We start from the raw sequence: 15,896 nt of genomic DNA on the forward strand, positions 1-15,896 counted from the left end.
GCAAAGGCTGGACTGCCATTCCTGGGGAAGCATTCCCACACACCCCTACCACCTTGGGGACTCTGTGCCCCAGGAGGGAGAAGGCAGTGTGACTGACTTCTGACTGTCAGGCTATCCTAGGCAAATTACAGAAGAGTGATACACTGGCCTTGGTCAGCCTTCTGACTGGGCAGAAGCAACTAGATAAGACTTCCCTGCTGGGGAAGTCATAACTGCTCTGAGATTCTAGTGGTCATGTACACTGAGGTTGCCTTTTTTTATTCAATACATGTAGTCAGCACAGTGGAGCTAAAAAAAAAACCTGCTTAGGGATTGGGGTTGTGGCTCAGTGGTAGAGGGCTCCCCTTGCATGTGTGAAGCTCTGGGTTCAATCCTCAGCACCACATAAAAATAAAGTATCATGTCCATCTACAACTAAAAATATATTAGAAAAAAAACAACGCTTAGGGACTGCTGGGTAACAGGAACCAGAGGACAGGAACCAGACCGATGCCAAAGCTCTTTTCCTTTAGCTTTTCCAGTCATCCTATCTTTTTTTTTTTTTAAATTAGTTACACATGGCGGTACAATGACCTTAACATATCATACATTTGAATCAGATGGGATATAATATCTCATTTTTCTGAGTATACAGGTTGCAGAATCACACTGGTCATGTATTCACATATATAACACAGTAATAATAATGTCTGCTTCATTCTACTATCCTTCCTATCTCCCCAAACCCTCCCCTCCCCTCCCATCACTTCTCTCTACCTAATCTAGGGTAGGTACTTTGAGCTACATCACACCCTATCCTCATTGGTCTTCCTTTGGGGTTGGCCAGCAAAGTGGACATCGGACATGTTGGGCTTACTTTAGAATGGTTGACTTCAGGTTTCTTTTAGAAATTAAAAAAAAAAAAATTAAAAACTACCAGATTCTGCTTCCTATTTCTGATAGCCTTTTTTTTTTTTAACCCAGGGGACTTCCAGCATGCTAAGCAAGCATGCTTCGGCTGAACTATATCCCCAGCTTTAGCCTATTGTTTAAAAGTCTGTGAATCATTTCAAATATATATATATATATATATATATTTTTTTTTTTTTTTTTTAAGCAGAGGAAACTCAAAGAGGCTTCCTTCACCAAAATGACACAACTAGCAAATTGACAAGCTGGATTTGAAACCCAGGCGGACTAAGGGAGTAATGAACGGAAGTGGTTCTGATGGAATTAGTAGACATTCATATCGTGCAGTTATTATTTTTTTCCCTAGTATTTTTTTAAGGGCAATCTTTTTTTTTTTCCTCCTGGTCGTCTTAACTCGTGGACTGACAAAGAAAATATAAGTGCACTCGAACATTTATACACGGGGGCGCGGTTTGGGCAAACTTCAGTCCACTTTTGGCATTTCCTCCTCACACTGGCACGGTTTCTCAGAGGAGAGCAAAAGTCACAAGAACTGTAGGGGTATCTCACGGGCTGTGTGAGGAAAAGGTTTCAGCCCCAAGAAGGCCCCTAACTCGCCCTCAGCCCCGGAGGCCACCGTCATAAATATTGTCTCAGTTCTTCCCCAACACTGCTCTGCTGGCGATTTGAATGCTGCCCTCTATTTTGCATCCTCTCTGGACATCCTTCCGTTATATGGAAGCCAAACCCACATCAGTAGAATTTCTTTTTCTTTGCAAATAAGTTATTGGGGGTTGGGCGGGTTTGAAGCAGAAACCAGAAACCTGTTTGCTTCACCAAAAATGGCCAGACCCCCCTGGAAAGAAAGCCGGCGTTCAGTTTCCTCAGAAAAAAATGGAGGAACGCCTATTCTTCTCGCTAACGACCTCAGAGCGCAGCATTTCAGGGATCGGAAGTAGATTCTTAGTTGCTGGGAAATACACACCCCTTTCTCCCCTTCTCTAATCGGCCAGGCACCTCAAGACAAGCCCCTTCCAGCTTCTGCAGCTCCCTCTCGCCTTCGTTTTCGGCAAGAAGAGAATAAACGGTTCCTCCCCAGTGGCCAGATTGCCTGTCAGTCTCTGTGCCACGATTCTGAGTGGTGCATTTTGAAAAAAAAAACCCTAGTCCCGCCTCCCTCGCCTAATAGGTTCGTTCGAACCGACTGGCCTACTCAGACATTCATTGGTAGAGTTGAAATACCAGCTGCGATTGGTTATTCTAGACAGAGCCGGTGAGAAAGAATCAGTGATTGGATTATCTGATTTGGGCGGGCTTGGCGAAGGCTTTCAAGACACTGGAGGCGCTCTCCTAACCGACGCGCGTCTGTGGAGGAGCGTCCGGGTGTTTGATCGTCTCGTGGATCCCGCCGGTTTAGTCGCTTTCGGGGTTCTCGAGCCCCTTCACGACCATCACCATGGAGGTGTCACCACTGCAGGTAGAGCTCGCGGAAGGGGCCAGGTGGCGGAGCTTCTGGCCGCCGGTGAGGGGTGAGGCTCCTGGACTGTGGACCCGCCTGCGAAGGTCTGGGAACCCATCTTCGGTGTCGACCCCCACCTCTGGGCCCTGGGCATCGCGAACAGGCTGAAGCCCCTTACCTTGCGGGTAGTGAGGCTTTATCGGCTCAGCTCCCTTCTAGGGTGTTACAGTTCGTAGGGGCGGGGTTCACCTCTGGGAGGCTGTAGCCTTTGCCCACCTGCCCTCAGGCTGAAGAGGGCATTGAATGCCTTCCATCTTGGAAGGTGCAGAGCAAGGGCAGTGAGCGGTTCCCATTGAAGAGCTGGCGGAACCCCTTGCACCCCCCGCACCCCCTCCCCCCCAAAAAAAGCGCCCTTTCTGTGTTCAAAATGTTCACGTGGCCTAGGGGTCGAGTCGATGGCATTCCAAAATGCCATCATTTGCCTGGGATAGCGGAGGCATTCAGTAAATGTGCAATAAGGGAAAGAAGCGGGTGCATTTTTTTTTTTTTCTTGGACATCAAAAACTTTGTCCAAGGGCTGGGGCTGGGGCTCAGCGGCAGAGCACCTGCCTGGCATGTGTGAGGCACTGGGTTCGACCCTCAGCGCCACGTTAAAAAAATAAATAAATAAAATAAAGGCATTCTGTCCATCTACAACTATTTAAATTCTTTTTATTTAATTTTTTTTTAAATAAAATTTTGTTCAGGAAGTTTCCATGTCAGATGCACTTGGTGAGATAAGTGCCCCCGGGGCACTTTACCACTGAGCCTATAACTCCAGCCCTTTTATTTGGAAACAGGGGGTTTGCTAAATTGTTGAGGCTGACCTTGGACTTGTGATCCTCAGTTCCCCTAATCCCTGGGATTGTAGGCCTGCCACTACCCTGCTGGCTAGAATGTCTTTTTAAACCCACACCTGGAGCCTTGGCTGCGCCTAACTTAATTTGCCATTTTTGTTCCAAACTTTTGTCAAGTCCACCTATACACACTCACAGATACCAGTTCATGACATAGTGTGTTCTAGTGTATCATGGTACATATTTTATTCATTGTTTCCAATAAATTTGTGCTGGAAAAAATTTTTTTTTAATTCTAGCCTATAAATGAAAATATGCAAGTGAACAAAATTAAGAAAAATGAAGATGCTAAGAAAAGACTGTCTATTGAAAGAATCTACCAGAAGAAAACGCAATTGGAACATATATTGCTCCGCCCAGATACTTACATTGGCTCTGTGGAATTAGTGACCCAGGTAAAATCAAGCTAATTAAGTACAATTAGTTAGTTGAAATACTTACATTTCCAGTTTAGTTTGCAGTTAATAGTATCACTGGCCTAACTATTATTGTTCATGTATGTGTTTATGTACAAGTATTTCATTTAGAAGGCTTTATAGTAATGATGACAACTAATATAGAATAAAAATACCTATTTCTTTGTCCAATTTCTAGCAAATGTGGGTTTACGATGAAGACATTGGCATGAACTATAGGGAAGTCACTTTTGTTCCTGGTTTGTACAAAATCTTTGATGAGATTCTAGGTGAGTAAATTTTTTCATACAAGTATACTGGTCAAGTCCTTCATAAGAAATATCATTTCTGTCAAATCCTCTGTAGCCAACCTCCTGTGATTTCACATAATTAATTGGCAAAAGTGAGGCAGTGTACTAAAGTCCAAGAAGTTGAGTTTTTTCCTAGAAATAGTTCTATGAACAAAAATTGCTACAAATTAACACTTTATTAATACTTTTTTGTTATTTGGGATTTGTTTTTTCTACATCATTTTACCCTCTCCCCTTGGTTCTGAGGATTGAACCCAGGAGTGCTTTACCACTGAACTACATCCCCAGCCCTTTTGTTTTGAGACAGTCTCAGTAAGTTGTGCTAAAGCTGGCCTTCAACTTTCAGTCCTCTTGCCTCAGCCTCCAGAGTCACTAGAAATTATAGAAATGTGCCAACACATCCAGCTTTCTTCCCACATCTTAAAGATTTAATTTCTTATAAATGTATATTTTATTTTCTTTCAGTTAATGCTGCAGACAACAAACAAAGGGACCCAAAAATGTCTTGTATTAGAGTCACTATTGACCCGTAAGTTCTGTTAAATACCTCATTGTTGTTATTTGCATTTACTTTGGTTGCTAATGGAATTGGCTGTTTTTCAAATGAAGATTTGCAGAAGTACAGAAAAGCAGAATAATAAATAACATGAATACCTACCACCTAGATCCAAATAGTTGTCAACTTTTTTTTTTTTTTTTTTTGGCAGGGGGGATTGAAACTGAGGGCACTTCACCACTGAGCTATATCACCAGCCTATTTTTATTTTGAGACAGGGTCTCACCAAATTGATTAGAACCTTGAACTTGCAATCCTCCTGCCTCAGCCTCCTGAGTCACTGGGATTTCAGGTGTGCACCACCACACCCTGCTAGTTGTCCACATTTTTTCATGTTTACTTAATCTGTATTTTTTTTCCTGAATCATTTTAAAGTATAGACATTATGACACTTAATCTCTAAATATGTCTCAAACATCTCCAATAATAACTCCAAGCATTCATGACTGCAGAATTTAAATTTTTTTCTCAAAATGCAACTCAAACAGCAAACCAGCAGGTGGCAATAGAGAAGAATTTGATCTAACATTTCAGGTTTTAAATGATGGTATTCCTTCATGGGTGGTTGGGTGCTTGTTTCATCACATAAAATATACTTACAGCTTGTTTTTTTTATGATTTATTTATTTATTTATGTGCTGGAGATAAAACCCAGGGGCATTTTACCACTGAGTTGCTTCCCCAGTTCTATTTTGAGAAAAGATCTCGGAGTTACAGGAGCTGGCCTCAAACTTGAGATTTTCCTGCCTCAGTTTCCTGAGTCACTGGTTCTATAGGTGTGATCTACTGCACCCAGGCTTAAGGTTATTTTTGGTAATGTGCTAATGATTACTTACTTAAAACTTTCTAAATGCTTAGTATCATAATCTTTCAAAAAATGTTGAGCTAGTTTTAGTCTTTCTTTTTTAAATACTACTTGGAATAAGAACCATAGTATATGTTCCATTATAACTTAAATATTCTGAGAATTATCCTAAAATAAGAGAAATAAGTTCAAGTAAGCTTTCAGCATTTTATTGGCAAGCAGGAAAGTTTTTGATGGATAATGTTTTTCTCTTCTGTTTCATAGTGTGCTTTGTTGGTTGAGAAAGCTAAGGGAACTAAGTATATACAGATGATCCTCCTCTAAAAGCGGCATGAACTAGAGATATATTTGCCTAACGTGTGAGCCAGAGTTTCTCCCCCCCAGTGCCACAAAAAAGAAGTAGTATAATATTGTTTCCAAATTTTGTTCTTTCCATTGGGCATAATTCATTTCCCTTTGTTATCCTAACCTTTTTAAATTTTATATTTTTTCAATATTATCAGTGTCTACACAGATGTTGGAAAGGTTTCTCCCTTTATCCCCCACTCCTGTTCCTATTTCAGATGTGTCAGTAACTAAACATGGAAGAAAAGGCTTTCGTGCTCCATTTTAGAAGGCATATATGAAAAGAGTCATGATGAAATTAAGACATAAATTTATATATTTTAGAAATAATGGTATTTAAATATTTTAAAATCATAAGTATTAGTTTAACATTTGTTTTTACAATAAAATTTTCAATCTTCTTTTCTTAGAGAAAATAATTTAATTAGCATATGGAATAATGGAAAAGGAATTCCTGTTGTTGAACACAAAGTTGAAAAGGTGTATGTCCCAGCTCTTATATTTGGACAACTCTTAACTTCTAGTAACTATGATGATGATGAAAAGAAAGTAACAGGTAAAGGATTGAAGGAAAATGAAGAACATATTTGTTGCTGGAAAAAAAAAATCACTTTTTTAAATGACTGTAGCATGAAGGTTAAAAATATGAGAATAAATGTTTTTAATTAAAAAGCTTTGCCAGTAATAAAGAAATAAAGTTGTCGATGAGATAATAAAGTAGCATTTTTTATTTGCCTAGGTGGTCGAAATGGCTATGGAGCCAAATTATGTAATATATTCAGTACCAAGTTTACTGTGGAAACAGCCAGTAGAGAATACAAGAAAATGTTCAAACAGGCAAGTAAATAGATATCTTTTTTTTTAAGATGTTGATGACCTTTTTTTTATTCATTTAATTATATGCTGTGCTGAGAATTGAACCCAGTGTCACATACCTGCTAGGCAAGTGCTCTACCACTGAGCCACAATCCCAACCCTAATTTGAGTTTTTTAAATTTCCTATTCTTTGTTTCCATAGACTTGGATGGATAACATGGGACGAGCTGGTGAGATGGAGCTCAAACCTTTTAATGGAGAAGATTATACCTGTATCACCTTCCAGCCTGATTTGTCTAAGTTTAAAATGCAAAGCCTGGACAAAGATATTGTTGCATTGATGGTTAGAAGAGCATATGATATTGCTGGATCCACTAAAGATGTCAAAGTCTTTCTTAATGGAATTAAGCTACCAGTAAGTATTTTCTTGAGTGTTAATTAAGGACATAAGGGAATCTGTGATCATTGTTGAGAGCAAAATTGATTTTTTTCCTCACAATTGTTTTTCTGATCACTTTATATTTGTTCCTGAAAAAACAATAATGAAATAATAAACTCATTTTAAAATTACTGAAGGAATTTCTTTCCCAAAGAAACATCTAAAATAAATACTTTTGTGCTCTTTAGTGACCAATCTCCCAGTCCTTCAGTGAACATTGGTTTTGGAAAATCTTCGTAATGTTATTGGACCTACTTGTTATAACTTTTGTTAATACTATTACCTTTAATTGCTGTATAGGTAAAAGGATTCCGCAGTTATGTGGATATGTATTTGAAGGATAAGTTGGATGAAACTGGCAACCCATTGAAAGTAATACATGAACAAGTAAACCACAGGTGGGAGGTGTGCCTAACAATGAGTGAAAAAGGCTTTCAGCAAATTAGTTTCGTCAATAGCATTGCTACTTCCAAGGTAATGTTTTATGTTCTTGTTATTAATAAATGAAATAGACTTGAATATTTGACTGTCTTGGTATAAAGAATCCAAGCTACATATTTTTTAAGTGTTTTTGACTATTGTTGTAATTTGAGGATGCTGAGTTTTAACAGTTTGGGGTTTTTCCTCATTAGGGTGGCAGACATGTTGATTATGTAGCTGATCAGATTGTGGCTAAACTTGTTGATGTAGTGAAGAAGAAGAACAAGGGTGGTGTTGCAGTAAAAGCACATCAGGTAAGGTATTTTGGCAGCTCTCTTTTTCTAAAGTCCAGGGAGAAGAAAATCTTTAAGTAAAGCATTAGGACATTTTAGTGACTTTATCAACTTTTATTGCAGGTGAAAAATCACATGTGGATTTTTGTGAATGCCTTAATTGAAAATCCAACCTTTGACTCTCAGACCAAAGAAAATATGACTTTGCAAGCCAAGAGCTTTGGATCAACATGCCAATTAAGTGAAAAATTCATCAAAGCTGTGAGTACTTAAAAAGAAATAAAAATCAAAAATTGCCTTTTCAACTCTGCCGAAATGATTCCTCCCATACAGTACTTCTTAAGCCTTCCCAATCTGAAAAGGAAATTTTAAAAAAGCAACAGCAACTTCCTGTTTTAGTAAAAACCCCCTGTAGTGCATGCCTGTAATCCTAACTGCTGGGAAAATTGAGGCAGAAGAATTGCAAGTTCGAGTCCAGCCTGGGCAACTTAGCAAGACCCTGTCTCAAATTTTGAAAAATAAATGAAGGTATGGAGGGGCTGAGGATGTGGCCCAGTGGTTAAGCTCTCTGCATTCAATACTTAGTACCTCAAAAAAGGTAGTATCCTTGTCATTATCTACCTCTAAACAAGAATCATCTCTTGAATATCTAGTAGTCTCCCACCATTATTTCTTATGGATTATTATAACAGGTTCTTAATTTTCTTATTGTTTCAGGCTTTTCTTTGCAATTCTCTCTCTCTCTCTCTCTCTCTCTCTCTCTCTCTCTTTTCATTTTTTTGTAGATGGACAGAATGCCTTTATTTTATTTGTTTTATTTTTATGTGGTGCTAAGGATCAAACCCAGTGCCTCATGCATGCTGGGCAAGCGCTCCACCACTCAGCCCAAGCCCCAGCCCTGCAATGCTCTTGAATGACCTTCTTGTGTCAAAGCACACATTTTTGTTTTTACCCTCTTGAAATCTTTCAATAGCTTCCACTCAGGAAGTTCAAATTCCATTTCCTCAGAGCCTTTATTTTCTACTCTTCACCCCAAGTTGGTTCCAATGTAACACTAAACCTGTATTATTGTTTAGCAAACTTTTCATTTAATCATAACTCTTCTCACTTATTTCTATCATTAAACTCCATGACAACAAGTACCATGTTAGCACCTAGCACAGTATAAGTACACAGTAAATATTTATTAAATTAATCAGAAGAACTTGCTTCCCTCACTGGTGATAACCTAAAACAGAAAGATCACAAAATCAACATACTAACCTCTAACCTCTGTTCGAAATTATTCTCTTCGCTTTTCAATCTTTAAATTATTATTCATTTTCTTGGGGGCTCATTCGTATTCTAGATTTTTGTTTGTTTGTTTTTGTACTGATGATTAAACTCATGGGTGCTCTGCCAGTAAGCTATGTGTACCCCAGTCATTTTAATTTGGAAACAGTGTCTCAAGCTAAGTTGCTGAGGCTGGCCACAAATTTGTGATCCTCCTGCCTTAGTCTCCCAAGTCACTGAGATTACAGGTATGTACCAACAAGCCACTTGTATTTTTACAGTTTTTATTTAGAGACAGGGTCTCTCTAAGTTGTCTGGGGACTCACTAAGTTGCTGTCTTTGAACTCAAGATCCTCCTGCTTCAGCCTCCCAGGCTACTGGGATTACAGGCATGCACCATTGCACCTGGCTGTATTCTAGAATTCAGAAAGAATTCTTTTTTCCTAATATGAATCTTCTTGTTTTCAGGCAATTGGCTGTGGTATTGTAGAAAGCATACTAAACTGGGTGAAATTTAAGGCCCAAGTTCAGTTAAACAAGAAATGTTCAGCTGTAAAGCATAACAGAATCAAGGGAATTCCAAAACTTGATGATGCCAATGATGCAGGTACACGTTTAATAATGTTTCCAAACTTTAAATCTCATACTTCAGTTGTTTATTCATTACCAGAATACCATGGATATTTTCCCTTTGACATTTAATATTCAACAGATTACTTAATTAAAAAATCAACCAATCTTCTGTTATTTAGTTCATTTTCAGTTTGGGGCTGTTACAACATTGAGATGATTTGGAGTAGATATAAAGCAAGAATGGGTCAAATCTAACCCTAGTAAATATTTTCAGTATAATATCAAACTGATATTTAGCAGCAGTATAAGTATTATGAGAAAATTTTTTTTAAGAGAGAGAATTTTTTAATATTTATTTTTTAGTTATCTGCGGACGCAACATCTTTGTTTGTATGTGGTACTAAAGATCGAACCCAGGCCGCACGCGTGCCAGGAGAGCGCACTACTGCTTGAGCCACATCCCCAGCCCCAGTATTATGAGAAATTTAAGAAACTAGATCTAGTAGTCCTTCCTTAACTTCAGGGCATATATTCTAAGACACACCCTCCCACCCCCACAGGATACCTGAAACCATTAATATTATCCAACTCTCTATATATTATCTCCCCCCCACACACATATATGATAATATAGTCACAGTAAAAGATTAACAATAGTAACTAATAATAAAATAGAATAATTATAACAATGTGCTATAAGGGGCTGGGGATATAGCTCAGTTGGTAGAGTGCTTGCCTTGCATGTACAAGGGGATCAATCCCCAGCACCACCACACACACACACACACAAATGTACTTTTGAGTACTGGGGAGGAACTCATCAGGGGCACTTGACCACTGTGCCACATCCCCAGCCTTATTTTGTATTTTATTTAGAGAGAGGGTCTCACTGAGTTGCTTAGTTCCTCACCATTGTTGAGGCTGGCTTTGAACTCTAGATCCTCCTATCTCAGCCTCCCCAGCTGCTGATATAACAGGCAAGTACCACTGAGCCCAGCCTAAAAATATTTTTTTTAAAAAAGCTATTCCATTATTATTATATCTTGTATTTTCCCTTCTTGTGACGTAAGATATTAACAGTGTTTATATAGGCATTGTGGTGTAGCATTTGGATTTGAATACAAGCAATGGGATACCAAGACCATTGACCTGATAACCAAGAGAGCTATTAAAAGACTAAAAAGTTAGCCGGGTGTGGTGGTGCATGCCTGTGATCCCAGCAATTTGGGAGGCTGAGATAGGAGGATTGCGAGTTCAAAGCCAGCCTCAGCAAGGGTGAGGTGCTTAGCAACTCAGTGAGACCCTGCCTCTAAATAAAATACAAAATAGGGGGGCTGAGGTTGTGGCTCAGTGGTAGAGTACTTACCTAGCATGTTTGAGGCCCTAGGTTCGATCCTCAGCACCACATAAAAATAAATGAATAAGGGTATTGTGTCCAACTAAAAGATAAATATTTTTTTAAATATAAATAAATATTAGTGCCCCCTAGGTTCAATCCTCAGTACCAAAAAAAAGACTAACAAGTAGATAGATAACAGACTCGTTGTGGATACACTAGACAAACTAATGATTCATGACCTAGGTGGAACTGTGAGGTTTCATCACACCACTCAGAACAGTATGTAATTTAAAACTTATGAATTGTTTATTGCTGAAATTTTCCATTTAATACTTTAGGACCATGGTTGATTATAGGTAACAGGGAGGGCTGGAGTTGGGGCTCAGTGGTAGAACGCTTGCCTAGCATGTGTGTAGCACTGGGTTCGATTCTCAGCGCCACATATAAATAAATGAATAAAATAAAGGTCCATCAACAACTTAGGACCTTTTTTTTTTTTTTTTTTTTTTAAGACAGAGAAACCAGGGATAAGGTAGGGGCATGGTATTTTTTATTTACTATGAATTTTAACCAAAATATGTAACTAATTATTGTCTCATTTTACTCCTAAGCCAATTTATTATTGAATTTCTAACTCATGTGTTTTGTTACAAGGCTAATAACATAATATTTGGGATTGAACTAAATGTGCCAAAATTAATTTGTGTATTTTTACTTTAGGAAGTCGAAACTCCACTGAGTGTACACTTATCCTGACTGAGGGAGATTCAGCCAAAACTTTGGCTGTTTCAGGCCTTGGTGTTGTAGGGAGAGACAAGTATGGTGTTTTCCCTCTTAGAGGAAAAATACTCAATGTCCGAGAAGCTTCTCATAAACAGGTAGAGTATAAAACTAACTTTAGCATTTAAATCTAGTTTATAATGTAGATTTCATGTTTCTATTCCATTTTCTCCTTGGGTGTTTTGAAATGAATCTTAGGTTTTTATTTTGTGTGTTTAGCATTTGTGAGGACCTGGGTTCTAAAAAAAAAAAAATACAGAAAAAGAAGAAATTATATATATATTGTAGCATATCTTACAGATATTTCTGACTTAATACACTAACAATTCAAAATACAGGAGCTCACAAAAACTCAGGCATCTTATTTTTATTTTCAAATTTATAAACAAAACTACTCTTTTGGTATATGTCTTTCAGATCATGGAAAATGCTGAAATTAACAATATCATCAAAATTGTGGGTCTTCAGTATAAGAAAAACTATGAAGATGAAGATTCATTAAAGACTCTTCGTTATGGGAAGATAATGATTATGACAGATCAGGTCAGATTTGTTGCCAAATATTTTAAACTGTTAAACTAAATTAAAATTTTTTTTATCATTTATTTGCTTTTTTGAGACAGTCTCACTATTTTGCTGAGGCTGGCATCAAACTGGGTTCAAGTGATCCTTCTGCCTCAGCCTCCTGAGTAACTAGGATTACAGGTGTACACACCACACTGGCTAATGTCTTACTGTTACATTGCTTTCCCACCATAAAGACAAATTACTTTATAACGAGGAGCTTTATTCATTATCTGCAACCAATATCTAATCAGATATGTTCATATCATGTGTATATTACATACAGCATAAGTGAGTTTAGATTTAAACACTTTTTTAAAGTTTCTAAACAGTTCTTTTATGCTTTGGCTTTTTAAATATTTCTAGGACCAAGATGGTTCCCATATCAAAGGCTTGCTGATTAATTTTATCCATCACAACTGGCCCTCTCTTCTGCGACATCGTTTTCTGGAGGAGTTTATCACTCCCATTGTAAAGGTATACTAATTTTTAGGATACAAAAATAGACATTCTAAGACTCTATTCCTCCAACCTGAATCTCCAATGATATATGTTGGTATGCAGGTGAGCCACTTTACAATGTGTCCTTTCCATAGGTATCTAAAAACAAGCAAGAAATTGCATTCTACAGCCTTCCTGAATTTGAAGAATGGAAAAGTTCTACTCCAAACCATAAAAAATGGAAAGTCAAGTATTACAAAGGTTTGTAATGGAATTCATAGAAATTCTTTATTTTGTTTTATACCATTATGCATGATTATATGGGGTAACGTGGTATCCTTGGTTTGTAGGTTTGGGCACCAGTACATCAAAAGAAGCTAAGGAATACTTTGCAGATATGAAAAGACATCGTATTCAATTTAAATATACTGGGCCTGAAGATGATGCTGCAATCAGCCTGGTGAGTTTGAGTTGTATTTTATTTATATATAAATAAATAATTTTTTTTTTTTCCCTAATTTTAGAAATTACTATGTTGGTCAATTGAAACATTTAGATCTTTATATGAGTGTTTTATAAAATAGAATATTTCTCATATCCCAGAGAAGGAACCAGATATTTTAGAAAATAGTATTTTTTGTTGTTTATTTCTTATAGAAGAGATATTTTGGAACCTATTATTAACAGTCCCATCCTTTTGTAGGCCTTTAGCAAAAAACAGATAGATGATCGAAAGGAATGGTTAACTCATTTCATGGAGGATAGAAGACAGCGAAAGTTACTTGGCCTTCCTGAGGTAAAAATTTTAAATATATCCCACAAAATGTGCTATGTGGTAGACTTTTTAGAATTGATATTGTAGCAAATTAAACTTATTTAATATAATCAATAACTATAGTCATGTACCATATAACAATGATGGGTCACTTATGCAACAGTGGTCCTATAAGATTATAATGGAGCTGGAAAATTCTTATCTCCTAATACCATAGCCACGAAGTCATACTGCAAAGTGTTACTTATGTTTGTGGCGATGCTGGTGTAAATAAAGACGTTGAATTACCTTCCATTCATGTAAGAGTAGAGCACATGCAATTATTTTTAGTGCATAATATATTATGCTATGTTATACCAGCAGTAACATTATACATCTTGTGTTACAAAGTCTCTTGATGACATCATTTTCTCTTTTGCTTCATTTAACATCATGGTTTCTATGTTCATCATGGCCCTAGGAGCAATAGGCTCTAGTATATATTTATAACATTTAGCCTAGGCATGTGTATCTATATGCACATACTGTATAGGTTTGTCTAAGTATAAGCGATGATATTCAAAGGACAAAATCAGCTAATGTGTTTCTCAGAATGTATCTCCATAATTAAAACTGTGCATGACTTTATAAATATTCTTATTTAGACTATTGCATAGATGTATCGGTCCTGGAAAAATAATTTAAAAGACAATGCACCTTTTTTCTAACTGTATAGCAATTAAGATTGCATTATCTTTAAAACATAAAATACTTGTGCATAATTATATTGGGGGGCTTCAGAATTATAGAAACGATGCTTATTATTTTTGTGTTAAGCATTGTTAAGACCAATGTTTTATTTTAAACCAGATAATGTAATATTCTCTTTGATCCTTCAGGATTATTTGTATGGGCAAGCTACCACTTATTTGACATATAATGACTTCATAAACAAGGAACTTATCCTGTTCTCAAATTCTGATAATGAGAGATCTATCCCATCTATGGTGGATGGTGAGTTCCAGTTTGTTAGTCTTTTTTGTAAGGAAGAAATCTTGTGCCCAGAAATGATTAAATTGAGAATGCTGATGTTTGCCCTTCTTTTATCTTAACAGGTTTGAAACCCGGTCAAAGAAAGGTTTTATTTACTTGTTTCAAAAGGAATGACAAACGAGAGGTGAAGGTTGCCCAATTAGCTGGATCAGTGGCAGAAATGTCCTCATACCATCATGGTGAGGTAAACATACAGCCCATAATATTTCCTGAAAGCATTATATCATAAACAATTTCAAAGTCATTCTCCAAATGTGTTTGGTGCAACTATAAGCTGTTACATCCATAATAGAGAATAATTTGGTACAGTCTATTAAATTATAGTGAAATGTGATCACCCTCTGACCAAACAATTTTATCTCTGGAAATAATATTCCTATAAGGATATTTATTATAACTTTGCAATGTCAAATTTTAGACATGCAAAATGACCATCAACTGGGAAATTGTTATAAGTTGTCACAAATGTTCGTATGGACTCATTGACATAAGTAAAACTATGCAGTTACATAACATTGAATTACATTTTTTGCACTTACTCTGTAAAACAATTTTAAAGAATTAAGGGTGTTGACTAGGCATGGTGGCACATATCTGTTATCCCAGTGGCTCATGAGACTGAGGCAGGAGCATCAAAGCCAGCCTCATTAGAAGTGAGGTACTAACAAGCTTCTAGAAATTTCAATGTAATGGTTGACCTACTTACTATTTTAAATCAAAATATAGCGAGGACTTGATAAATACTCACTCAGCAAACATTTGTTGAATGCCTACCTGTACCAGGTATATAAGAATAAATATAAAATACTTTATGTACTTTCAAGGTATAATCACAATTTTCCCAGAAAGCCAACACACATTTTATCGAATAAAGTGATCTATGCTAGAATAGAAATAACCAAAGTGTTAATGACACAAAGGTGAAAGTATTTCATTTTGCTGAGGGTTAGGGGAGAAACTATTTCTTCCAAATTCATAGGATTTAATAGATAGAAATTGCTATTAGAGGGGCTGAGGTTGTGGCTCAGTAGTAGAGCTCTCGCCTAACACGTGTGAGACTCTGGCTTCTCTCCTCAGCACCACATAAAAATAAAATGAATAAAATAAAGGTATTGTGTTCCAACTACAACTAAAAAAATAAATATTTAAAAGAAAATTGCTCTTAAAAAAGACCCCTGAACTTGGAACTGGAAGTCTTAGGTTTAGGTACTAGGTCTGCCATCTATCTTTAAACAATCACTATAAACCTAAGATTTATAAGATTATAATGAGGCTTTGTCACAATAATCAATATGTATTATTAAAAGACTTTTGGTCAGATTAATCTTTTTCCTCCTCAGATGTCACTAATGATGACCATCATCAATTTGGCTCAGAATTTTGTGGGTAGCAATAATCTGAACCTCTTGCAACCCATTGGTCAGTTTGGTACCCGCCTACATGGTGGCAAGGATTCTGCTAGCCCTCGATACATCTTCACAATGCTCAGGTGAGTAG

General features: G+C 37.1%; 1 protein-coding gene across 3 annotated transcripts in view; it reads left to right on the forward strand.

Moving 5' to 3' along the window:
* The first annotated feature begins 2,220 nt into the window (after window positions 1–2,220).
* The window catches only part of Top2a (DNA topoisomerase II alpha), a 323,275-nt gene continuing 309,599 nt past the window's right edge, over window positions 2,221–15,896 (forward strand). For 2 of the 3 annotated variants that reach the window (XM_078042054.1, XM_040268804.2), the window contains exons 1-20: window positions 2,221–2,365; window positions 3,483–3,638; window positions 3,838–3,928; window positions 4,415–4,478; window positions 6,066–6,211; window positions 6,395–6,492; window positions 6,674–6,886; window positions 7,211–7,384; window positions 7,543–7,644; window positions 7,747–7,884; window positions 9,364–9,502; window positions 11,528–11,685; window positions 12,005–12,130; window positions 12,518–12,628; window positions 12,748–12,853; window positions 12,943–13,052; window positions 13,296–13,388; window positions 14,246–14,360; window positions 14,462–14,583; window positions 15,740–15,888. In XM_078042054.1, coding sequence (XP_077898180.1) covers window positions 2,345–2,365; window positions 3,483–3,638; window positions 3,838–3,928; window positions 4,415–4,478; window positions 6,066–6,211; window positions 6,395–6,492; window positions 6,674–6,886; window positions 7,211–7,384; window positions 7,543–7,644; window positions 7,747–7,884; window positions 9,364–9,502; window positions 11,528–11,685; window positions 12,005–12,130; window positions 12,518–12,628; window positions 12,748–12,853; window positions 12,943–13,052; window positions 13,296–13,388; window positions 14,246–14,360; window positions 14,462–14,583; window positions 15,740–15,888 — 2,432 coding nt within the window. In that variant the 5' untranslated portion in view covers window positions 2,221–2,344. Of the gene's footprint in view, window positions 2,366–2,433; window positions 2,452–3,482; window positions 3,639–3,837; window positions 3,929–4,414; window positions 4,479–6,065; window positions 6,212–6,394; window positions 6,493–6,673; window positions 6,887–7,210; window positions 7,385–7,542; window positions 7,645–7,746; window positions 7,885–9,363; window positions 9,503–11,527; window positions 11,686–12,004; window positions 12,131–12,517; window positions 12,629–12,747; window positions 12,854–12,942; window positions 13,053–13,295; window positions 13,389–14,245; window positions 14,361–14,461; window positions 14,584–15,739; window positions 15,889–15,896 lie in introns of those variants that run through there. The other variant, XM_040268805.2, reaches the window with a different exon arrangement.

This window comes from Ictidomys tridecemlineatus, chromosome 3, assembly GCF_052094955.1.
Source record: "Ictidomys tridecemlineatus isolate mIctTri1 chromosome 3, mIctTri1.hap1, whole genome shotgun sequence".
Lineage (NCBI taxonomy): Eukaryota > Metazoa > Chordata > Mammalia > Rodentia > Sciuridae > Ictidomys > Ictidomys tridecemlineatus.